Source organism: Neofelis nebulosa, chromosome 4 (genome assembly GCF_028018385.1).
Source record: "Neofelis nebulosa isolate mNeoNeb1 chromosome 4, mNeoNeb1.pri, whole genome shotgun sequence".
NCBI classification, from domain to species: domain Eukaryota; kingdom Metazoa; phylum Chordata; class Mammalia; order Carnivora; family Felidae; genus Neofelis; species Neofelis nebulosa.
This window is the reverse complement of record NC_080785.1, coordinates 118,104,113-118,130,046: the sequence shown is the minus strand read 5'-3', so window position 1 is coordinate 118,130,046 and position 25,934 is coordinate 118,104,113. Positions and strand designations below refer to the sequence as shown.

Below are 25,934 nucleotides of genomic sequence, written 5' to 3'. Positions count from 1 at the left end.
CTCCCCATGTTTTAGGTATGTATATGTTACTATATTTTATATCCTGTTTTTGGTGTGTGTCTGAGTTCCTTGCCTGATTTTTAGAGAAATACTCATTTTACTGCTTTTGTGCTTCCTGCCTTTATACTGTCACTTTTAGTCTCTCCACTCAGAGAGTCCTCCTTACTATTTCTTGTAGGGCTAATTTAGTGGTCATGAACTCCTTTAGTTTTTGTCTTTCTGGGAAACTCTCTCTCTCTCCTATTCTGAATGATAGCCTTGCTGGATAGAGTAATCTTGGCGGCAGATTTTTCCCATTCAGCACTTTGAATATATCATGCCACTCCTTTCTGGCTTGCTAAGTTTCTGTTGAAAAATCTCTAGCTAGCCTTACGTGTTTTCTCTTATAAGTTAATGACTTCTTTTGTCTTACTGCTTAAAAATTTTATTTTGCAGATTTAATTACAATATGTCTTGGTGTGGGTCTGCTTCTGTTGATTTTGATGGGAGTTCTCTGTGCCTCCTGGATCTGGATGTCTATTTCCTTCCCCAGATTATGGAAGTTTTCAGCTATTAGTTCTTCAAATAAAATTTCTGCCCCCTTTTCTCTCTCTTCTTCTTCTGGGACTCCTATAATACGAATGTTACTACATTTGAACAAGTCATTGAGTTCCCTAAGTCTGTTCTCATTTTGTATATATTTTTCTCTCTTTTGTTCAGCACCATTGCTTTCCATTACCTTGTCTTCTAGGTCATTAATTCATTTCTCTGTTCCTTCCAGCCTTCTATTCATTGCTTCAAGTATGTTTCTAATCTCATTTATTGTACTCTTCCTCTCTGATTCTTTTTTAACTCTTATACCTCTAAGGTAGGGTCTCACTGATCTCTTCTTTTCTCTGGCTGTGGGTTTATCTTATTCTTTCATTTGGGATAAATTCCTGTCCTTGCATTTTGTCTAAGTCTCTGCCTTCTTCTCTGTGTTAGAAAAGCCATTTATGTCTCCTGCTCCTTCTTTGATGTGGTTTCTTCTCTCCCTTCAGTTGTGGAGTTTGTTCTGTCAGTCTTCAGATCAATTTCTGGGATGTTTAGGATGATTTTATAGTTATCTGGTTATGTTATTGAGATGGGGCAATTCTAGGGTCCTCCTACTCCACAACCATCTTCTGACTATTCCCAAGGATCTGTATTTTAACAAGTATCTCAAGGCAATTCCTTTCTGATTGTAAAATAATTGGTTACCTCGAGCAGAAAATTCAGCACCCCCCCCCCCCCCCATATATTTTAATACCTTATTCTGGAAAGTCTCAAACACATAAAAAATGTTAATATAATGAATCTCAAGGCATCCATCATCAGCTTCAACATTTATTTACATCTTCCTCTGTTTATCCTCCACATTATTTTTTTGGGGGGTGGGATAATCTCAGAAGTCGTGTAACTTCAGCTTTAAAAACTTGAATGTAGGGGTGCCTGGGTGGTTCAGTTGGTTGAGCATTTGACTCTTGATTTCAGCTCAGGTCATGATCCCAGCATTGTGGAATTGAGCCCCACGTTGGGCTCTGTGCTGACAGCATGGAGCCTGCTTGGGATTTTCTCTTTCCCTCTCTGCCCCTCCTCTGTTCATGTACTGTCTCTAAATAGATAGATAAACTAAAAAAAAAAAAAAGGCCTTGAGTATGTGTCTCCACAGATAAAATACACAGTTGGTTTGTTCACATCCGGAGCTCACATTTGGTTGACCAGTCCATGAAGTCTCTTAGTCTACAACAGTCCCCTACCTGCCCCTCTCTTCCATCCCTTCATGCATTTTACACAACAGGCTATTTGTCCTGCACAGTTTCTGCATTCTGGACTTGGTGGACCACTTTCTTGTGGCATTGTCTGACTTATTCCTCTCCCGCCTGCCTCTCTAAACTGGTAGTTTCACTTCAACACTTCAACACGGAGAGCCTCATGAACTTTTCACATAATGGAGTTATGTACCACTGATTATTGTTGTCTACACTTTTTATTAAAAATTACAAAAGGTGATTTTCTGTTCTGTTGATTTCTATGTTTTTTAGTATTTTTTCCTTTAGCAATTATTTTGTTAATTCACATACAGTTTGTACCAAAAGGCAAAATAAATGTAGGATTTAAAAAAATTATTTACTCATTTTCAAAATAAGGTTGGTGTCTTAGCAACCGGCAATGTTTTTTTCCTATAATAAACTTAGGGATTTTTTTTTTTTTAATTTTTTTTTTCAACGTTTTTTATTTATTTTTGGGGCAGAGAGAGACAGAGCATGAACGAGGGAGGGGCAGAGAGAGGGGGAGACACAGAATCGGAAACAGGCTCCAGGCTCCGAGCCATCAGCCCAGAGCCTGACGCGGGGCTCGAACTCACGGACCGCGAGATCGTGACCTGGCTGAAGTCGGACGCTTAACCGACTGCGCCACCCAGGCGCCCCTAAACTTAGGGATTTTTTATATAAGTGTTTCAATGAGTTTTATAGTCCTTATTCCTTTAAATGCTTCTATATTTGATGATTCCCATGTGGTTTTGACATGACACTATAAAGTTTGAGAGTGCATGCATGCATGAGTGGGGGAGGGGTAGAGAGAATGTTAAGCAGGCTCTCCACTGACAGTGTGGAGTCTGATGGGGGGCTCAAACCCATGAACCGTGAGGTCATGACCTGAGCTGAAATCAAGAGTCAGGTGCTTAACTGAGCCACCCAGGTGCCCCTCAAAACACTTTAAAAAAAAGTTCTTAATAATTTATATATTTTTAAATTTACATTCAAGTTAGTTAACATATGGTACAACAATGATTTCAGGAATAGATTTCTTAATGCTCCTTACCCATTTAGCCCATCCCCCCTTTGATAACCTCTCCAGAAACCCTCTGTTCTCTATATTTAAGAGTCTCCTATGTTTTGTCCCCCTCTCTGTTTTTGTATTATTTTTGCTTCCCTTCCCTTATTTTCATCTGTTTTGTATCTTAAAGTACTCATATGAATGAAGTTATATTTGTCTTTCTCTAATTTCACTTAGCATAACACCCATCTAGTTATATCCGGATGTAGTTGCAAATGGCAAGATTTCATTCTTTTTGATTGCTGAATAATACTCCAGTGTACACACACACACACACACACACACGTATATATACATATATACATATGTGTGTGTGTGTATACACACACACGACATCTTCTTTATGTACATATCATATATACATATATACATGTGTGTGTCTGTGTATATATATATATATATATATATATATATATATATATACACACACACACACACACCACATCTTCTTTATCCATTCATCCATCGATGCACATTTGGGCCCTTTCCATACTTTGGCTATTGTTGATAGTGCTGCTATAAATATTGGGGTGCATGTGCCCCTTCAAAACAGCACACCTATATCCGTTGGATAAATAGCTGGGCCGTAGGGTAGTTCTATTTTTAATTTTTTGAGGAACCTCCATACTGTTTTCCAGAGTAGCTGCACCAGTTTGCATTCCCACCAGCAGTGCAAAAAAGATCCTCTTTCTCCACATCCTCACCAACATCTGTTGTTGCCTGAGTTTTTAATGTTAGCCACTCTGACATGTATGAGGTGTTATCTCATTGTGGTTTTGATTTGTATTTCCCTGATGATGAGTGATGTTGAGCATTTTTTCATGTGTCAGCCATCTGGATGTCTTTTTTGGAGAAGTGTCTATTCATGTTTTTTGCCCATTTATTCACTGGATTATTATTTTTTTGGGCATGTTGACTTTGATAAGTTCTGTTTAGATTTTGGATACTAACCCTTTATCTGCTATGTCGTTTGCAAATATCTTCTCCCATTCTGTCGGTTGCCTTTTAGTTTTGCTGATTGTTTCCTTTGCTGTGCAGAAACTTTTTATTTTGATGAGGTCCCAATAATTCATTTCTGCTTTTGTTTCCCTTGCCTCTAGAGACATGTTGAGTAAGAAGTTGCTGCGGCCAAGTCAAAGAGGTTCTTGCCTGCTTTCTCCTCTAGGATTTTGATGGCTTCCTGTCTTATGCTTAGCTCTCTCATCCATTTTTAGTTTATTTTTGTGTATGGTGTAAGAAAGTGGTCCAGGTTCATTTTTCTGCATGTCGCTGTCCAGTTTTTCCAGCACCATTTGCTGAAGAGACTTTATTCCATTGGATATTCTTTCTTGCTTTGTCAAAGATGAGTTGGCCATACGTTTGTGGGTCCATTTCTGGGTTCTCTATTCTGTTTCATTGATCTGAATGTCTGTTCTTGTGCCAGTACCATACTGTCTTGATGATTACAGCTTTGTAATACAGCTCAAAGTCTGGGATTGTGATGCCTCCAGCTTCAGTTTTCTTTTTCAAGATTGCTTTGGTCATTCGGGATCTTTTCTTTAGGCTATTCTGGTTCCATACAGATTTTAGAATTGTTTGTTCTAGGTCTGTGAAGAATGCTGGTATTATTTTGATAGGTATTGCATTGAATATATAGATTGCTTTGGGAAGTATTGAAATGTTCACAGTATTTGTTCTTCCTATGCAGGAGCATGGAATATTTTTCCTTTTTTTTTTTTTTTTTTTTTTGGTGTCTCCTTCAATTTCTTAAGCTTTCTATAGTTTTCAGTGTATAGAGTTTTCACCTCTTTGGTTAGGTTTATTCCTAGGTGTTTTATAGTTTTGGTGCAATTGTAAATAGGATCGATTCCTTGATTTCTTTCTGTTGCTTCATTCTTGGTGTATAGGAATGCAACTAATCTCTGTGCATTGATTTAAACAAATTTTTTTAAGTTATTCATTTTTAGAGATAGAGCATGAGTGGGGAAGGGGCAGAGAGAGGGAGACACAGAATCTGAAGCAGGGTCCAGGCTCTGAGCTGTCAGCACAGAGCCCGACGCGGGGCTTGAACTCATGAACTGTGAGATCATGACCTGAGCTGATGTCGGACACTCAACCGACTGAGCCACCCAGGCGCCCCTGTGCATTGATTTTATATCCTGCGACTTTGTTGAATTCATGGATCAGTTCTAGCAGTTTTTTTTGGTGGAATCTTTTGGGTTTTCCATATAGAATATTACATCACCTGTAAAGAGCGAAAGTTTCACCTCCTCCTGGCCGATTTGGATGCCTTTTCTTTGTGTTGTCTGATTGCCGAGGCTAAGGCTTCCAATACTATGTTGAATAACAGTGGTGAGAATGGACATCCTTGTCTTGTCCCTGACGTTAGGGCGAAAGCTCTTAGTTTTTCTCCATTGAGGATGATATTAGTGGAGGGTCTTTCATATATGGCTTTTATGATCTTGAGGTACAATGCTTCTCTCCCTGCTTTCTTGAGGGTTTTTATCAAGAAAGGATGCTGTATTTTGTCAAATGCTTTCTCTGCATCTATTGAGAGGATCATGTGGTTCTTGTCCTTTCCTTTATTGATGTGATGTTGATTGATTTGTGTATATTGAACCAGCCCTGCATCCCAGGTATAAAGCCCACTTGGTCATGGTAAATAATTAAAAAAATTTTTTTTTAAATTTATTTTTGAGACAGAGAGAGACAGAGCATGAGCAAGGGGGGGGGGGGGTGGTGCAGAGAGAGAGGGAGTCAGAGAATCTGAAGCAGGCTCCAGGCTCTCAGTTGTCATTACAGGGCCTGACATGGGTCTCAAACTCACAAGGCATGAGATCATGACCTGAGCTGAAGTCAAACACTCCACCGACTGTGCCACCCAGGTGCCCCTAATGCATATTTTTGAGGGAGAGAGCGTGAGCAAGGGAGGGGCGGGGGTGGGGATAGAGAATCTGAAGCAGGCTCTGTGCTGACAGCAGACAGCCTGATACGGGGCTTGAACTCATTAACTGTAAGATCAAGATCTGAGCCGAAGTTGGATGTTTGAGCCACCCAGGCACCCCTGAAAGATTTTAAGTAATCTCTACACCCAGCATGGGGCTTGAACTTAGAACACCCCAGATCAAGAGTCTCATGCTTTACCGATTGAACCACCCAGACACCTGGGGTCTTGTGTTTTAAAAGTCCATTCTGATAATCTCTTATCAGGGGCCTTTAACTTGGGAGTGTTTAGACCTTTTATATTTATTGCAATGACCTACAAGGTTTGGTTTAAATCTAACATCTAGCTATTTACCTTCAATCTGTCTCATCTGTTCTTTGTCCCTTTTTCTTTAAAGTTTGTTTCTTTTGAGAGATACAGAGACAGTATGAGTGGGGGAGAGGCAGAGAGAAAGAGAATCCCAAGCAGGCTACACACTCTGCCAGTGTAGAGCCTGATGTGGGGCTCAAACTCAGAACCGTGAGACCATGACCTGAGCCAAAACCAAGAGCTGGATGCTTAACTGAGCCACCCAGGTGCTCCTCTTTTCATAGACACTTTTGGACAAGTACATTTTATAATATCATGCTATCTTCACAGTTGGCTTGTTAGTTATACTCTCTGCTTTATTCTTTTAATGCTTGACTTAGGATTTAAAAATACAACTTCGGAGGTGCCTGGGTGGCTCAGTCAGTTGAGTGACTCTTGTTTTTGGTTCAGGTCATGATCCCAGGGTCGTGGGATCAAGCCCTGTGTTAGCCTCTGTGCTGAGCCTGGATCCTGCTTGGGATTCTCCCTCTCTGTCGTGCGTGCTCTCTCTCCCCGACCCCTGCTCCCTCTGCCCTTCTATCCTGCTCATGCTCTCTGTCTCAAAAAAAAAAAAAAAAAAAAAAAAAAAAAAGAATCTGACTCTTGATTTTGGTTCAGGTCATGATCTCATGCTTCATGAGATCAGCTCCGTGTTGGGCTCTGCACTGAGTGTGGAGTCTGCTTGGGATTCTGTCTCTTCCCCTCTCAGAATAAACATTAAAAAAAAAAAATCAACTTCAGGGGTGCCTGGGTGGCTCAGTTTGTTGAGCATCTGACTCTTAATTTTGGCTCAGGTCATGATCTCACAGTTGTGAGACTGAGCTCCGTGTTGGGACTTGTAGTGAGTGTGGAGCCTGCTTAATATTCTCTCTGCCCTTTTCCTGCTTGTGCTGGCTCTCTCTTAAAAAAAAAAAGTACACACACACACAAATACAACTTCAATATAATGCAGTATGCTTTCAACAAATATGATACCACTTCATATATAAGACCCTTACAACAAAATATTTTCAATTCCCCCACTTCCATTATTTGTGCTATTGTTACTTATTTTATTTCTATATAAGTTGTAAGCCTCTCAATGCAGTTAAAATAATCAATACTGGAGAGATAAAAGGAAAAAAAAGTATATTTACCCAGATTTTTTCTATCCCTGGTTCTCCTTATTCCTTGGTATATATCCAAATTTTCATCTGATATTTTCATTTTGCCTGAAGAACTTCCTTTGACATTTCTTATAATGCAGCTCTGCTGGTCATTATTCTTTCAAATTTCATTTGAAAAACTCCTTATTTCACCTTTATTTTTGAAAGATATTTTCACTAGCTATAGAATTGTAGGCTGATAGTCATTTTTATGTTATTCTTTTTTCAGCACTTTAAAGGCGTTACATTTCTTATGGTTTGCATAATTTCTGATGAGAAGTTGGCTGCCATTCTTATGTTTGTTTCTATGTAGTATGTGTCTTTTTCTCTGGCTTTCATAGTTTTTAAAAATTTCAGCAGTTTTATTATGGGGTATGTATGTATGTGTGTTTAGTATTCTGCTTGGGGTTCTGATCTTGAATCTCTATGGTTACAGTTTTAATCCAGCTTGGAAGCATGTGTTATTTCTTCAGATATTTTTTCAATCCTCCTCGCCCCTTAATTTTTTTCTCCTTGGGACTCTAATTTACACAAGACTACTTGATAGTATCCCACATTTCAGTTGCCAGGTTTATTGTTTTGGTCCCTTCTCTATGTGCTGTTTGTATAGTTTTTATTGCTGTATCTTCAGACTTACTGATCTGTTGTACTGCAGTGTGTACCTGCTCTTCCTCCTGTCCAGTGTTTTCACTTCAAATATTGAATTTCCCATTTCTAGAAACTCCCAACTTTTTTATGTCTCATTTTCCTTATGTTCCTGTTCCTTTATATTCTTGAACACCTTTGTGATACCTGTTGTTAAGGTCTTTATCTGCTAATCCTGAGGTCTCTGATTTGTGTCCATTAATTTTTTTTCTCTTCTGGTTATGGGTCATATTTTCTTATTTGCACATGTAATTTTGGATTGGAAACTGGACATTGTGAATTTAGTTTCTAAGTGCTTAATTTTCGTTATTGCTTTAAAGAGTGTTGGGTTTTGATCTGGCACAAAGTGAAATGATTGTGGACCTCAAGGCTTGGTTTTCATGGTCCAGAGGAGCCTGTGCTCTAGACCTAATTTAAGATTATTACTAAGGCGTGATCTTTCTTAGGACTCTACCCAATGCGCTGCATATTCTGAAGTTGTACTCTGGGTCTCAGGCACATGAACTCTTCCTACTCCTCTGAGTTCTAAGAATTGTGTGGTCTATTGGTTTCTGGTCATGAAGTTGTGCCTTTTATTCATGTAGGTCAGGACTTGGTCAGACTCTAGGAGACATTTCTGTAGATCTGAGGAGCTTGCTCTCTCTGAGCAGCTCCCTCTTCTCCAGGACTCTGCTCATTAGGTTCTAGCTTAGCATTCCTGGACTCTGACCTCTGTGTCTTCAACTTGACCACTAGTCCCTGGATTGTCTCCTTGCCCTTTGGCCTGAAAGTTGCTCCTAGGCAGTAAGCTGGAGCAGCTGGTGCTCCCCTCACCTGTTTCCCTCACCCAAACACTGTCTTTGTCCTATGTCCATAAGCATTTGTTTTATGTATATTGTGTGGTTTCCTAGTCGTTTAGGGAAACTAATTTCTAGGGAAACTCTTAACAGCCATTACTCCTTCATGGGTGGAAGGCAGTGGAAGTCTCCCCGTTTTTGAACTCACTTGTCAATGAAAACCTGTGAATCCCCTGGTTTCTAGTTCTCACATTGGCTTGCTGAGTTTTCTATTTGGGATGGATGAGTATTTGATGGTAATTTTTGGGTTACCTGGCTCACAGGATCATAACAACTCCCTTTTTTCTTGCCTATGCTGGTCCCACACAGGTATTCTAGGTATGAAGAGTTTGGCCCTAGGGTTTGAGGGACTACCTTAATGTTGTCTGGGGGTCTCATTTTCTATCCCAGTTTGCTTTGTTTTTGTGAAAGGATTAAAAACCATTGTGGTTGCTATTGTTCTTACCCTAACCAGAACTCTCTACCTTTTAAGTTACCTTTCCATTCATATCACTTGGGCGTGGCCCTTGAAGACTGACAGTGTGGTATTTCCAATTGATTAGCCTATTTTGTGGTAACGAAATTTGAGGGATTTTGCTTTTACCCCAGGAATAGTTAACACTTTAGCACTCTAAGTATAAACTATTACGGGTGGTAATTTTACTTACCTCCAGATTACCTTAATTGATTCTCTGTAGTATAAGCCACAAACAGAGCTTATGGCCAGGAGCCCACTAACCTACCACCAACCCACTGTGTGACACAGGACTAATTTCTTCTCATTGTTGATGGTAGCAGACACCATAAGGAAGACGAGGCCTGTCCTTGGGGGGAGCACAGAGCTTGTTAGGGAAGGCAGACAAGTAAGAAGAGCTAACTAGAACTAAGGGGTAGTTTTTATCCCCTGAGAAGTGTACACAAAGGTGCCTTCTTGGGCCTTTTCTCATCTGAATAAACAGAAGCACAGTTCTCATACTGTTGTCCAAAGGCTTGGATTGTACAGAATGACATGGAGGCTGAGGGGCAGGGCTGTGGCCTCTATATCCTTACTTCAAGCACAGTCGATCCACCTTTTCTGATTTTATACATTATGATCTAATATTTATTTCAAAACAGGGGTTTTGCTGCTGAAAAATGAAGGATGAGCAGGTAGAAGAACAGGGGTCCACATTTCCTTGTGCATGCAGCCTCCTGCGGTGAGTGGCCTGACCTTTTACAAAGCTAAGTGCACTCACATAAAGGTCTGCTGTGAGCACCACCCCACATTACAGCTGAGGAGCCCTCCACTCACATACTCTTCCTGAGTCGTGCCTTTGACAGCACCCACTCTGGAGTTGAGCTGGATTGGGACTCAAAGGCTAGCTTTACCACTTGGCAGTGGACAGCCCTGGGCAGGTCTTCCACCTTCAGTGCCAGTTTCCTCATTGGTAAGTTGGGGATATAGGCCTACACTGGTCTGTTGTGTTGCAACATAGGACGGCTCCAGTGTAGTACCAGCTCGCGATAGGTTTCAGTATAAATTATACCCGCTGTTGTGACGACCGATTCAGGTGAGGGTCTCAAGGCTTCTGCTAACAGGTGATACTAGGTTCAGGGTTGACCAGAACCATGGTCTCCAGCACTGACAGGGTCCATAATCTGCATGAAGTGTACCCACTTTCCGGGCCAGTCTCTTAATTGTGGGTATTTGGTTAATACTGCCCTGCATTTGCATGGCACGTTATGGGTCACCTCCATGCATTAGTTCATCCGAGTCTTACTTGTATTCCCACTCTCTGGAAGAGGATATGTGTTCAGAGGACACACTCCCCCTCACTGCAGCCCACGTCCAGTGTGACTGGAATCACAAGGATGTTATACAGTTACCAGCTTTGTGTATGTCGGCTGGGGGTTCAGCCAGCCTACAGGGACCAGGGTCTTGGCGAATGTTGTTCTAATACACTGACAAACAGGAGTGATAGGGATGGGTTGGGGTAATGCAGGAAGAATTACAAGCAATATGAATTTATTTATTTTGGAAACAAAACCCCCCAAATAATGCCTGAAACCCAAAAGGTACATAAAAATGGCCAAAAATATTTTAAAATAATAGATTTGAAGATCATTTGTAGCTTTTTTCTCCTAACATGAGTGCTTTCAGCAGGACAGTAAATTACAAACCATATCAAATCATGTTAAGGCAGATGATCTATCTGGTTGCACTTGTAACTACTCCTGGGGAAGGAATCTTGTTGGAGCTATTCCTCCCAGCGGTTTGGTCAGTTGGTCCAGGAAAGGGCAGTCCTGGAGTCAGCAGGAGGGGAGCTGAGCCTTTCCTGTCTTGTCACTGCTCGTTCTGCTGGCCCTCTGTGACGGAAGTGGACACAGAACCTTGGCCCTTGTTGACATCACTGATGCACACCCACTGCCCGTCGACAGACTCCTTCCACAGGGTCACCTGCAAGCCAGTGCACACAGCCTGTTACAGGTCTGCACCCTTCCCTCTGCTGTCCTTACCTTCCCAGATCTTCAGCAAGACGGTGACAAAGGATGTTTCTGACTTAGCTCCCCCTCACAGGAAGAACAACAAATATTCATGAACAAGAAGCCACTGAGCAAATCCTAGAAGACAGGAATGTGGCTGAAGCACCCCCTGCCCGACCAAAGGGACCAACTCCTTGTACCAGAAGGATAGACTGGAAGGCTACATGCTGACTGCATGGCCCCCCACCCAGGTTGACTCAACACCACGTTCAACTTCTGTTTTTCCAGGGGGAAAGGAGCACAGGGGTGACATCCAGTCACTCAGCGCTGTAAGTCATGGCCTCATGGGATCCCTCATTCTGGACTCTGCCCCATGGGGACTGCAGGCACATCTGTGGGTTTCAACTACTGGGAATCTGATGGTGACTAAGTGGGGTTCTTAAGTGGTCAACACCACAGGGGAGGCACGGTCCACCTCCCGGTCACCAGGTCCAAGTGAACCCAACTGCCCTCTTCCTCCTCCTCTAAGTCCGAGTCTATGCCAAGGGCTTGAATAAATCATTGGTCCCAAGTAAGACAGAATCATCATGCCCATGCACTGGGTGGGCTTCCCGGAACCGGCACTGTGTTATTAACAGACCAAGTTCCTAGCTGCAGAGCCCAAGCAGTAGTCCCAACCAGTATCTCTGCTCATCTACAGCACCAAGCTGGGGGTCCAGTCTGCCCCAGGGAATGCTCTACAGTGCAGTTCTGCCAGCTCTTGAACCTGGTCTGCCCCCACCCAGGCAGAAAGGCCGAGTCACAGCCCCACTTGCTGCAGTTCCTGGCTCTTGGTCTCTCATCCAGAAAGCCAATTTACAGACTCTTGTAGAGAGCCCAGTCCTGACTGTAGGAAGCCTGACTGGAGAATCCAGGTCACAGTGACACCCACTAGCTTCACTTGGGCAGGGAACTCGAGTCAGCAGTCCTACCTGCTGTTCTCACCCAGTGGAATACCCTCTATGCTCAGAACTCAAACAGTTGCTTCACTAAAACACAGACCCTAACAGCAGCCACACCTGTCCAAGGACCAGGAATGACCAGAAACCCAACTGCGCTGACAGGTCCAACTGTCTGCCAAAGTGAGCCTGCAACGTTCGGAAGAAGGGACCACTTAACTCCAATGCAGATACCAACACGAGGATCACAGAAAGCCAGGTAAATGTGACACCACCAAATGAAACTAATAGAGCTCTACAATGGACTCTAAAGACAGGAAGACCTATGAACTGCCAAGAGGCCCTAAATAGGGCTACAAAAGACATGTCAGAATCATCAAAAGTCAAAGAATTTTAAGAGCAGCTAGAAAAAAAAAGGTTACATATAAGGGAACCCCCAGAAGACTGTGAGATTTCTCAATAGAAGCTTTTCAGGCCAGAAGAAAATGGGATGACACAAAATACTCAAAGCAAGAAAAACTATTAACCAAGACTACTCTACCAGGCAAAAGTGTCCTTCGGCAATGGATAGACTTTCTTGGACAAACAAAAGCAGAGGGAACTCATCACCGCTACATCTGCCTTACAAGAAATGCTAAAGGGAGTTGAGTATAAATAAAAGGATGCTCATTAACACTATACAAGGCAGCATAAAACTTACTGGTAATGATAATTAAAGTTGGATTCTGTAATGTGATGTTAGTGCATAATTCACTTCTAGCTCTAGTTTAAAAGATAATGTAGTAAGAAATAACCATTGTAGTTAAATAGCCATAACTACAATAACCTGTTATTACACATTATAAAATATATAAATTGTAACATCAATAACCTAAAATGTGAGGGGGAGAAGTCAAAGTGTTCAGATGTTATTTTAAAACAGAGTGTTTTAAAATGTCTTATGTAAACCTTATAGCCACAAGGGAAAAACCTGTGGTAATATTAGACCAAAGAACATGACAAAGTCAAAGCATACTGATACCATAAAACTTCAAAACACAAAAAAAGAAGGAACAATGTATCAAGAAAATAAACAAAATGGCAATTGTGTAAGGCCTTATTAATTAATACTTACTTCAAATGTAAATGGTTTAAACTCTCCAGGGGAGACAACACCTGGCTGAATGAATAAAATAAAACCAAAAACACAAGATCCAACAATATGCTTCCTATAAGAGATTCACTTCAGCCTTAAAGACAGAGATGGAGTAGGGATGGAAAGAGATACTTTAAGCAAATGGCAACCACAAAGAAAGCAGAGGTAGCTATATTTATATCAAATACACTTTAAAGTGAAAACAGTAAAGAGAGGGGTGCCTGGGTGGCTCAGTTGGTTGAGCATCCGACTTCAGCCCTGGTCATGATCTCATGGTTCACAGATTCAAGCCCTGCATTGGGCTCTGTGCTGACAGCTGGGAGCCTAGAGCCTGAGCTTCGGATTCTGTGTCTCCCTCTCTCTCTGCCCCTCCCTCTCTCAAAAATAAATAAAATGTTAAAAAATAGTACAGAGAGACAGAGGGATCAACACACCAAGAAGATGTAACAATTATAAACATATAGATACCCACCACTGAAACATCTAATTATATGAACCAAAACCGAACAGAACTAAACGGAAATAAAGAGTAACACAAAAATGGTTGGGGACTTTAATACTCTCAACAATGGAGATCATCCAGACAGATAATAAGGAAACAGTGGATTTGAACAATAGTACAGAACAAATGGGCCTAACATGTACATAACCTTCTGACAGCAGAACATACATTAAGTGCACATGGAACATTTCCTATATGTTACACCACAAAACGAGTCTTAGCAAATTAAAAAAAATTAAACCAATTATCTTCTCTAACCACAATGGTATGAATACAGCAAGATATCAATAGCAAGAGGAAACTGAGAAATTCACAAACACATGCAAATTAAACACTGAAATTATTTTGAATCAAATGAAAAACACAATATACCAAAACTTACAGGATGCAGCAAAAGCAGTTCTTGGAAGTTCACAGCAATTAATGCCTACATTCAGAAACAAGACCTATCCCAAATAACCTAACTCTATGCCTTAAGGAATCAGAAAAGAACAAACTTTGTCCAAAGCTAGCAAATAATAAATATTAGAGCAGAAATAAATGAAATAGAGAAGAAAATAGAAAAGATTGACCAGAAGAGTTGGTTGGTTGACAAAACTAACAAAGTTTACCTAGATTAACCAAAGAAAAAAGAGGACCCAAAACAACAAAATTATAAATGAGAAAGGAGATATTACAACTGATCATCACAGAAATACAAAGAAAAATAAGAAACTACTATGAAACAACTCTATGTCAACAAACTGAACAAGCTAGAAAAAATGGACAAATTCTTAGAAATGTTACCAAGACAATCAGGAAGAAACAAAAAATATGAATAAAAAATTTTATAAAAATTAAAAAATTTTCTGAAATAGAATATCTCAACAGTAAGGAGACTGAATAATAATTGAAAATCTCCTTGTATAAAAAAAGCCCAGGGCCAGATGGCTTCACTGGTGAATTTAAGCTAACATGTAAGGAATGAATACCAATCCTCAAAATCTTCCAAAAAAAAATTTTTTTTTTACGAGGAGGAAATACACCCACACACTCATTTTACAAGGCCAACAACTGCCCTTATACCAAAGCCAGAAAAGGCTACTACCAGAAAATAACTTTGGACAAATAACCCTGATGAATATAGATGCAAACTGAATTTGGCAGTACACTAAAAGGATCATTCACCATGATCAAGCAGGATTCAGACATGGAATGCACGGACGGTTCAACATATGCAAATCAACCAATGTGATCTGTTTGTGATAATGCTTAACAGATTAGGTATAGAAGGAACATACCTCAATAATAAAAGTCATGTGATAAGCCCACAGCTAGTACAATACCCCATGGTGAAAGGCTAAAAGCTCTTCCTTGAAAATAAGCAATAAGAAAAGGGTACCCACTCTTACCATTCTTTTTCAATGTAATACTACAAGTTGTTGCCAAAGCAACCAGGCAAGGAAAAAAAAAAGGCATCAGAACTGGAACGGAAAAACTAAAATTGTCTCTATTTGCAGATGACAAGATGTTATACACAGAAAATCCTAAAGGTTTCATCAAAAAGCTTAGATCTAAACAGTGAATTCATTAAAGTTGCAGGATACAAAATTAATGAAAATCAGTAGTGTTTCTATACACTAAGAATGAATTATTAAAAAAGAAATAAAATGATCCTTATGATAACAAAAACAATAAAATACTCATGAACTTAACCAAGGAGGTGAACGATCTCTACTCTGAAAACAAGACAGTGATGAAAGAAACTGAGAATACAAATAAATGGAAAGGTATCTTGTTCATAGATTAGAATAATTAACATTGTTAAAATTTTAATACTACCAAAGCCATCTATAGGTTCAATGCAATTCCTATCAAGATTCCAATGGCCTTTTTTTTTTTTTTTTTTGACAAAAATAGAAAAAAGAGTCCTAAAATGTATATGGAACCACCAAAGACCCTGAATGGCCAAAGCAATCCTGAGAAAGAAGAACAAAGTGGAAGGAATCCTACTTTTTTTTTTTAAAGTATTCTTTTTTAAATGTTTTTTTTGAGAGAGAAAGACAGACCATGAATGGGGGAGGGGAAGAGAGAGAGGAAGACCAAAGAATCAGAAGCAAGTTCCAGGCTCTGCACTGTCAGCACAGAGCCCGATGCGGGGCTCGAACTCATGAACTGTGAGATCATGACCTGAGGTGAAGTCGGATGACTGAGCCACCCAGGCGCCCCAGGAATCCTACTTTTTAATTTCAAGCTATTAAGCTATAGTAATGGCATAAAAACGAATAGATGGTACTGACATAAAAACAAATAGGTCAATGGAATCAAAAGCCCAGAAATAAACTCAAGCATATACAGTTAACTAGTATTCGGCAAGGGAGCCAAGAATACTCAATGGAGAAAAGACTGTCTCTTTAATAAATGGTGCTGAGTAAACTGGACATTAACATGTAAAAGAATAAAATTAGACCCTTATCTTATACCACTCAAAAAAACTAACTTCAATTGCATTAAACACTTAAATATAAGATCTGAAACTATTGAAACTCCTAGAGGAAAATATATGAAAACAAGCTATTTGGGTGCCTGGGTGGCTCAACTGATTACGTGTCTGACTCTTGATTTCGGTTCAGGTGATGATTCTCATGCTTCATGCCTGCTTGGGATTCTCTCCTTCTGTCTCTCCCTCCACCACTCATACACACGTGCATTCCCTCTCTGAAAATAAACTTAAAAAAAAACTCTTTGACATGAGTCTTGACAAAGATTTTTTGGTTGTGACATCTAAAGCAAAAGTAACAAAAAATAAGTTAGCAGGACAGCATTAACTAAAAAGTTTCTGCATAGCAAAATAATCAACAAAGTAAAAAGACAACCTTACAAAATGGGAAAAAAATATTTGCAAATCATACATCAGAAGAGGAGTTAATATCCAAAATATCCAGGGATGCCTACATGGCTCAGTGGGTTGTCTCTTGTTTTTATAGATTTGTTTTAAATTTATTTATTTTGAGACTGAGCACATATGCGTGTGCATGTGCATGAGCAGGAAACGGGCAGAGAGAAAGGCAGAGAGGGAATCCCAAGCAGGTTCCACACTGTCAGCCCAGAAACTGACATGGGGCTTGAACTCACAAACTGTGAGATCATGACCTGAGCCGAAATCAGAAGCCAGATGCTTAACTGCCTGAGCCACCCTGGTGCACCAATTAAGCATCCAACTTGACTCCTGATCTCAGCTCAGGTCTTGATCTCAGGGTCATGGGCTCAAGTTCCACCTTGGGCTCCACGCTGGGTGTGAAGCCTGTTTACAAACAAATGAAAACTCCCCACGCCACAATATATCCACAGAAGACTAAAACTCCATACCAGAAAGCCAAAAAATACAATTAAAAATTGGGCAAAAGACCTGAATAGAAGATTTCTCCAAAAAAGATATACGAAAGGCCAATAGGTATGTGATAGTGAGAGATAAGCATCTCACTCAGCATCTCTAATCACTGGGGAAGTACAACCATAGAATATCACCTCACACATGTTAGCATGGCCATCATGAAAAAGACAAAGACACAAGTACTGGCATGGATGTGGAGAAAAGGGAACTCTTGTGCATTACTGGTGAAACTATAAACTGGTGCAGCCACTATGGAAAACAGTACGGAGGATCTTCAACAAAATTAAAAATAGAACTCCTATATGACCCAGCAGTTCAACTTCTGGGTATTCATCTGAAGAAAATGAAGAGACTATCTTGAAAAGTATCTGCATCCCCGGGGTGGCTGGGTGGCTCAGTCGGTTAAGCGTCCGACTTCGGCTCAGGTCATGATTTCATGGTTCGTGGGTTTGAGCCATGCATCAGGCTCTGTGCTGACAGCTCAGAGCCTGGAGCCTGCTTCAAATTTTGTGTCTCCCACCCTCTCTTCCCCTCCCCGGCTCCCGTTCTGTTTCTCTCTCAAAAGTAAACATTAAAGACACCCAAAAAACCAAAAACCAAATACTGATGTTGTTTTAACCAAGTTGCTACAGGTTCTGTAAGAGGATACGGGATACAGCAGTGGTTCTCAAAGTGTGCTGTCTAGACCAGGGCATCTGCCATAATGGGGAGCTTGTGAAAACTGCAAATTCTTGGGTCCGTGCCCAGACCCACTGATTCAGAAATCCTGGGGGTGGGCTTGGCAATCCATGTTTTAACAAGTTAAATACTAAAATGTGAGAAGTGTGCTAGAGGAAGACAACAGATAAGTATGTTATTTCAACACTGATATAAACAGTGGAATAAATAGCTAAGCACTGGAAAGGTTTATTTCTGGAGAATGAAAATTAGACTGCATTAAAAAAATCATAACCGGGGCGCCTGGGTGGCTCAGTCGGTTGAGCACCGGCTTCAGCTCAGGTCACGATCTCACGGTCCGTGAGTTCGAGCCCCGCGTTGGGCTCTGTGCTGACAGCTCAGAGCCTGGAGCCTGTTTCGGATTCTGTGTCTCCCTCTCTCTCTGACCCTCCCCCATTCATGCTCTGTCTCTCTCTGTCTCAAAAATAAATAAACGTTAAAAAAAAAAATCATAACCTAATAACTACTTCAAGCTATGTACGTGTATCTGGTAAAAAATAGTAATGATTTTAAGAATTCCTGCTTTAGCAGCACCTGGGTAGCTCAGTCACTTAAGCCTCTCACTTCAGCTCAGATCATGATCTCACAGCTTGAGAGTTTGATTCCTATGTTGGGCTCTGCTGATAGCTCGGAGCCTTGAGCCTGCTTCAGATTCTGTGTCTCCCTCTCTCTCCTGTTGCTACCCTGCTCACACTCTGTCACTGTCCCTCTCAAAAATAAACTTAAAAATAATTTTTTTTAATTAAAAAAAAAAAAAAAGAATTCCTGCTTTAGAGTCAGACTATTTACTACATATGCACTATGCAGAATGCTCTAGACTGCAAACTAAGTCCTTTAGTGAAGGAATGCTATGCAGACAGCAATAGAGTTGAGCTCTTTGTAGCAAAGAGTGATAAAGAAGAGTTGAGAAGCATAAAAGAATAATGGCAGCAGAACCCAAATGTGGAATGTGCATACAACCAGGCACTTGCCCATTGCCTTGTAAATACTACTGTAGGGCTCCTCAGGCAAGTCAAGGTCGGCTGGGCTGTCCTAGGTGCCACCAAACCTGGGGCCTAGTCCCGCCTCTGGCACTTACTAGAAATAAAGAGGGTTACATTAGTTATCTTTGAGGGTCATTCCAGCTCTAAAATTCTATGGCCTGGAGAAGAGGCCTGCTACATTTCTGGGACTACTGTACATGAAAGGGACCCCAGGCTGGATGAAAACTGCCCACAGAGTCTCAAAGATATACATATATTTATTTATTTAGAGAGCGTGCACGTGTGCAAGCAGGGGAGGGGCAGAAAGAGAGGAAGAGAAAGAATCCCAAGGAGGATCCACACCATCAGCAGAGCCCGATGTGGGCTCGATCCCACCAACTGTGAGATCATGACCTGAGCCCAAACCAAGAGTGGGATGCTCAACCGACTGAGACACTCAGGCGCCCCTCAAAGAGATACTATTTGTACTCCCATGTGCACAGCATTACTGACAACAGCCAAAGGAGGAAGCACCCCTGTGTACCAATATATGTGTAAATAAAATGTGGTAGAACAGAGTATTAGTCTTAAAAAGGTAGGGAACTGACATATGGTACAACACAGATAAGGATACTACGGGAAGTGAAAGAGGCCAGTCACAAAAAGACAATTACTGCATGATTCCACTTACATGAGTTCCCCAAAGTAGTCAGATTCACAGGAAGTAGGATGGTGCTTACTGGGGTCTAGGGGCTGGGTTGGGTGGAAGTTAGTGTTCAGTGGGGACAGAATTTCAGCTGGGGAAGATGGAAACAGTTCTAGAGATGCATGGTGGTGATGGTCGCACAATAACGTGAATGTACTCAAAACCACTGAATTGTACACCTAAAAATGGTTAAGATGGGTAAACTTTGTATGTATTTTGCCAGGATTAAAACAAAAAGCTGCCTCTAGGAAGGAAGAAGTAACAAGCTACTGCCATCTCCCTAGCTTACGCCTCTTCTCTCAGGCAGACGGTCCATATATAACTTTAAAAAGCAGGTTTCAAAGCAGTGGTCATGACTGTTCAAGCACATTTGCTTTGTTGCTATACTGTCCTGAACTACTCTTTGTTTTACTGTTTTCCAGTGGCTACTTTGCCTCCATGTCCCTTCCTTTATATGGCTTATAGCCCAGTAGGGAGAGGTATATGGTGGGTGAATAATAATACTCATGAATTATACGGATTTTTAGAAATATGTCTCTTAGGAGTCTGGCAGAAACCCTCCTATCTTTTTGCTTTTGTTTATGAGGTATTTTTTTTTTTTTTTTAAATCTATTTACTTTTTGGCCGTGCTAACTGAATGTCACCATATGACAAGGTGGTCAAATGGTTAAGGTGATGGGACTATCAAGGCAGTGACTTGGGATTTAATCTGGGCCCGATTACTGGCTCTGCCACCTAAAAGCTTTGTGACCCCTGTGCAAGTCAAACCACTTCTGCCAGCTTCTTTTGTATTTGTAAAAAGGGGACAAACAACCTCTGGGGGCTTGGGGGTGGAGGTACAGGGGACTGTAAAATTTAATGATATAATTAAGAGACATACTCAAAACACAGTCCTCATTAAGGTTCCTTCTAAGCCTCTCATTACATGGGGAATTCAACTGTGCTTTCTAACGGGCCTAGTAAAGACAAACAGGGCCCTGTCTACTATGTCATGGAAATGGGGTGTACCTTATTGTCTCCGCCTGAGACAGCCAGGATGTTGGCGGTGATGGACCAGCTCACATGCCACACAACATCATTGAACTTGTGCAGCAGTTTGGGGGACCACGTATTGCTCGAGACGTCATCGCAGGTCCAGATGAACACACGACCATCCTGGGAAGAGATAGGCTAAAGTCAGGGAAGGTAAGGCAGGGATCTTGCACTGGGGATATCTGCTCAATCTGGAGCCATATTGGACTTTTGCAGGAATGGGGTGGGGGATTCAGCACAAAGCACAGCCAAGGCCCTCCTGGGTGTGCACAGCTGTGATGGCCAGTGTCCAGCCCAGCAGCCGTGCTTTTATCCCTTTACCCCAGGAACACGTTTCACATTCGAGTCTCCCAGGTTCCTGTGCTCATATTGGTTTCAGGTATGGACTTTGCATTGCTGCTAACTGTAAAATTTTCTCTGGGTTTTCCTCATGTCTGCCAAGTCCCCTCCTTATTTTGGCTCCCTTGGGCTCTGTCTATATTTTCTCAACCAAATAGGTATGGCTGTCTATAAACCAAGCTCAGCGAACGAGAAGGGACAAGTTTAAAAAGTCCCTCTCAAATTTAGGACGAAACATAACAGGCTCAAATGAAGCCTGGCTTAACCTTTGTTAGTGGGGGGTTAGCACATAATTTAAGGCTTGTCCTTGGTTTTTCTTTTGTGATCTGTGAAGATAGAATAGGTAGGTGAGTCCAAGACCTTATTAGAACTTCCAATTGCCCCTAGACCCCGCTTGGGAACACTCCCAGAATGTACCTGGGCAGCTCTATTTCCCAGCCATACAATGCTGAGGATGGGAAATTGGTCCCAAATTTGGCCCAGCTCGTGGCTCAGTGGAGACAAGCCATTTGTGCCTTTTGATCAAGCCTTCGCTACAGGATGACCTGGCTCTCCTACTTGCACTGGTCCAAAGGTGCCTGTTGCCCTACCCTTACCTTTAAAAGACTTTACCCTAGGGGGACTATAAGGGCTGACGGGACTTACTCAGAGATTAAACAACACGGGAGGCTCTCATGGGTCTGAGCTGACCTGGGAGCAGCTGGCGATGGTGCTGGTGGGCAGGCCAATGGAGGGGGCCCAGGCCACGTCTCGAACCCAGTCACTGTGCGCTTCTAGCTTCTGTTCCTCCTTCCACTGGCCATCCTCCTCCTCCCTGACAGGGGAGATGAAAGAAGAATGCAGCAGGTTGCAGCCCAGGTGTTTTCCCACACCTCCATTCCACCCCCAGCCCATGGGCTTTGCAGGGGCAAAATAGCAAGAAGCTATTCCATCTTTCTGATCTCATTTATTGACCTTGTAGATTTTTACTCAGTTCAGCAGCTCTAAAGAAACCCTCCAAGAAATGCTCTGTTCCCTCACAGCCAATGGTGCCGGCAACTGGGAATTAGGTGAAGAATTAAAATGCTTGAGCAAGGCCAAATTGTTTTTAAAGGATGTCCTCTGACAGGTTGAAAATGGTATTCTATCAGCAGGAGGGGGAAAAAGGGTGATCCTGTTTCTTGTGAACTGTGGCTGAGTCACAGTAGGTAGGGTGGAAGGTAAGAAGTGTCCCCTTGAGGATAAGTCCACCAACCCCACTTACTTCCACAGCTTGATGAGGTTGTCACAGCCGCCTGACGCAAACTTCTTGATGTAGCTGGGCTTCTGCCCCGATGGCTGGTCTATGAGGCTTCCAGGTACAACAGCAGGGGCCCAACTGACAGCATTGCAGCCAATCTGTAAGGATGGGGATTGGGATGACTTTGCCCTTTTGACTTGCAACAGAGTACTGCTTATGCAGATCCAAAGCTGCAGTTCATATCCCCTCCAATTCTCAGGACAGGATTAAGTAGGACAGCTATTTTGATGAATTAAGGATTAGCCACCATAATGCTTTTCAAGGAGCCCTAACAGTGCCTTTATTTTTCAGCAATATATTTAAAGTAGGAGAAACTCCAGGGAGTTTAAGAAACAGAACAGTTTTCAAAAATATGAAGGGATTCAGAAAACCATGCAAAGTAAATACGTGGCTTAATGAATTAGTCTAAAGCATTCTTGTAACCACTACTTGCTCAAGACAGCAAATTACCATTTACCCAGGAAGCCTTGTAATTATGAATCATAGCCCTCTTCCCCAGTAACATTTTCCTAACTTCTAATTTCTTACCTTCTTTTTAGTTTTGTCACCCAAATATGCATCCCTAGACACTACACTGTGGTCTTGCCATTTAAATGTTTTTTTCAAAATCTTTTTTACATTTCCTCATTTATAGATTCCCCACTCTGATCTTTTTTCTTTACAATTTTTCTGTTGAAGAAAGACCAGTCATCCGACCTGCAGTATCTCAGGCTGATTTGTTCTTTCTCACTTGGTTCAACACTTTCCTCTGAATTCCTGAAAACTGTCAGCTGGATCCTAGACTGGATCAGACTCAAGTTTGACCCCTTTGTTAACACTACAGGCAGTATTCTTTCATCGGGAGGCAAATGACATCAAATTGTCTTTTTTATGTTATTAGCATCTGTCAACAATTTATGTCTCTTTCAATTCACTGGACATTACAAAATGGTGATATTGTAATTGTATTCACTTCTTTCTCATTTATTATTAGGAATAAGCTAGACATGGGGCAATTCCCCTCATTAATATTTGGATCCTCATGGGTGCAGATCAGATAGGAAAGGCAGGTCAAATGCTTGACACTTTTGAACTGATTTCCTGACGGTCTTCAAGGATGATTGATTCTCTCTTTATATATCATTATGAACTCATAGATCTAAGCATATCTGATGGGTTTCAGTTCATTTTTTTGACACCTAAACTGCAGTGTGTGTTCAAATTGGCTCTTCTGACATAATTCTAGTATGTCAAAATACATCTTTGATTATTTCTGTTAAGTATAACAAGATATCACAGACTCATCTTGTACATTTCCTGCCTCAGACCTGAGATCAGCCACTTCCTCAGGAATTAGGGTTTCTTTGGGTGAGAAATTATTTCAAAACTATAGACCAGTGCTAGGGATGCTCGCTGCCACATAATCATTTTATCTCATTTTACACATCAGTCTCAGTCACTGCCAATGTATGGAGGTGGGAGGGGCGTGTTTTGTGTGTACGGTACCAACATTAAAAGATTCTGACCTCCTGCTCTGCTTGTGCCCACTTTTTATTTTTTATTTATTTATTTTTTTTTAATTTTTTTTTTTCAACATTTTTTATTTATTTTTGGGACAGAGAGAGACAGAGCATGAACGGGGGAGGGGCAGAGAGAGAGGGAGACACAGAATCGGAAACAGGCTCCAGGCTCCGAGCCATCAGCCCAGAGCCTGACGCGGGGCTCGAACTCACGGACCGCGAGATCGTGACCTGGCTGAAGTCGGACGCTTAACCGACTGCGCCACCCAGGCGCCCCGTGCCCACTTTTTAAATAGTTGTCCATCCACTACCTTAATAGAGCACATGGCCAGTACATCCTGTACTCTGCCTTATAACTCATTTGGTCTTATTTCTCTACAGTTAACTATACTTGATGTCTTTCCAATCATTTTTTTTTGTCTGAAGCTTATTCTCAAGTAGATCCCTCAGGAAGGGCGAGTGGAAAGAAGTCCTTGAGTTTGTGTATAGCACTAACAGTCTACGTCCTTTATACTCCAATATAAAATTTTATGAAGGACTTTGAGGTATTATTGACATAAAGGCACAATCTGATGAACTCTGACACAGGTATACTCTGTAAAACTACCACTACAACCAAGATAACAGACATGTTTCAAAGTGCTGAAAGAAAAAAAAAAACTTCCAACCCAGAATACTCAGGGAAGTGAAGCTATTCAGAATTGGAGGAGAGAGAGTTTTCTAGACAAGCTAAACCTAATGGGGTTCATGACTACTAAGCTTACCATATAAGAAATGTTAAAGGATCTTCTTTAAGCTGAAAATAAAGGGTGATTAGTAACAACAAAACATTTGAAAATAAAAATCTCACTGGTTAAGGTAAATATAGGAAAGTTGGTAGGTTAATCACAGCTAAAGCTAGTATGGAGGTTAAAAGACAAAAGTAGTAAAAATATAACTCCAATAATTAGTTAGGGGATACACAAGATAAAAAGTGATGTCAGAAACATAAAATGTGGGTGGAGGGAGAGAAAAAAATGTAGAACTTTAGAATGTGTTCATGTGTAAGTTCTTCTCAACTCCAAACAGACTGTTATAAATATGTTATAAATAAATGGAAGCCTCATGGTAACCACAAAGCAAAAATCTAAAGTAGATACACAAAAGATAATGAGACAGGAATCTAAGCATACTACTAAAGAAAGTCATCAAGCCATAAAGAGAACAAGAAAGGAACTACTAAACAGCCAGAAAACAATGAAAAAAAATGGCAATAAGTACATATCTATCAATAATCAATTTCAATGTAAATGGCCTAAATGCTCCAATCAAAAGACAAACGGTGACTGGATGAAAAAACAACACGCATCTATAGGCTGCCTAGAAGAGATTCACTTCATACCTGAAGACACATAAAGACTAAACTGAAGGGTTGCAATAAGATATTCCATGCAAATGGAGGCAAACAAACAAACCAAAACCTGGGGTAGCAATGATTAGGTCAGACAGAATAGAATTAAAAACAAAGACTATAAAAAGAGACAAAAGAAGGGCATTCCAAATGATAAAGGGATTAATTTTAAAAATGGGAAAAATATAAGCACATGGAGACTAAACAACGTGCTGCTAAACAACCAATGGGTCAATGAAGAAATCAAAGAGGAAATAAAAAATACACTTGGAAAAAAATGAAAATGGAAACACAATGGTTCACAATCTTTGGAATATAGCAAAAGGAATTCTAAGGGGGAAATTTATCGCGATACAGGTCTACTCAAGAAACAAATCTCTAATAATCTAACCTTATACCTAAAGAAACTAGAAAAAGAGCAAACAAAGCCTAGGGGTACCTGGGTGGCTCAGTTGGTTAAGCACCCGACTTCAGCTCAGGTCATGACCTCATGGTCCGTGAGTTTGAGCCCTGCATCGGGCTCTGTGCTGACAGCTCAGAGCCTGGAGCCTGCTTCAGATTCTGTCTCCTTCTTCTCTCTGCCCCTCCCCCACTTGCACTCTGTCTCTGTCTCTCAATAACAAATAAATGTTAAAAGAATTTTGGTGGGGCGCCTGGGTGGCGCAGTCGGTTGAGCGTCCGACTTCAGCCAGGTCACGATCTCGCGGTCCGTGAGTTCGAGCCCCGCGTCAGGCTCTGGGCTGATGGCTCGGAGCCTGGAGCCTGTTTCCGATTCTGTGTCTCCCTCTCTCTCTGCCCCTCCCCCGTTCATGCTCTGTCTCTCTCTGTCCCAAAAATAAATAAAAAACGTTGAAAAAAAAATTAAAAAAAAAAAAAAAAAATTTT

General features: G+C 41.2%; 2 protein-coding genes and 1 long non-coding RNA gene across 5 annotated transcripts in view; 1 reads left to right on the top strand and 2 right to left on the bottom strand.

Annotated features, from left to right (window-relative positions):
* TATDN2 (TatD DNase domain containing 2) overlaps positions 1-25,934 on the top strand; it is an 83,027-nt gene that overhangs the window by 46,398 nt on the left and 10,695 nt on the right. The window contains exon 9 of one of the 2 annotated variants that reach the window (XR_009260709.1): positions 9,831-9,910. The gene's annotated coding sequence lies outside the window, so the exon portion shown is untranslated. Of the gene's footprint in view, positions 1-9,830; positions 10,894-25,934 lie in introns of those variants that run through there. The other variant, XR_009260708.1, reaches the window with a different exon arrangement.
* SEC13 (SEC13 homolog, nuclear pore and COPII coat complex component) overlaps positions 10,703-25,934 on the bottom strand; it is a 36,075-nt gene continuing 20,843 nt past the window's right edge. For both annotated transcript variants that reach the window (XM_058726013.1, XM_058726014.1), the window contains exons 6-9: positions 22,125-22,258; positions 21,572-21,695; positions 20,519-20,665; positions 10,703-11,151 (exon numbers count right to left, since the gene is read on the bottom strand). In XM_058726013.1, coding sequence (XP_058581996.1) covers positions 11,038-11,151; positions 20,519-20,665; positions 21,572-21,695; positions 22,125-22,258 — 519 coding nt within the window. In that variant the 3' untranslated portion in view covers positions 10,703-11,037. The remainder of the gene's footprint in view (positions 11,152-20,518; positions 20,666-21,571; positions 21,696-22,124; positions 22,259-25,934) is intronic.
* LOC131509817 (uncharacterized) lies at positions 13,790-20,512 on the bottom strand. Its single transcript, XR_009260712.1, has 2 exons — positions 18,278-20,512; positions 13,790-18,056 (listed from the first exon to the last, which is right to left on the bottom strand). It is a non-coding gene; the product is annotated as an uncharacterized LOC131509817 (long non-coding RNA).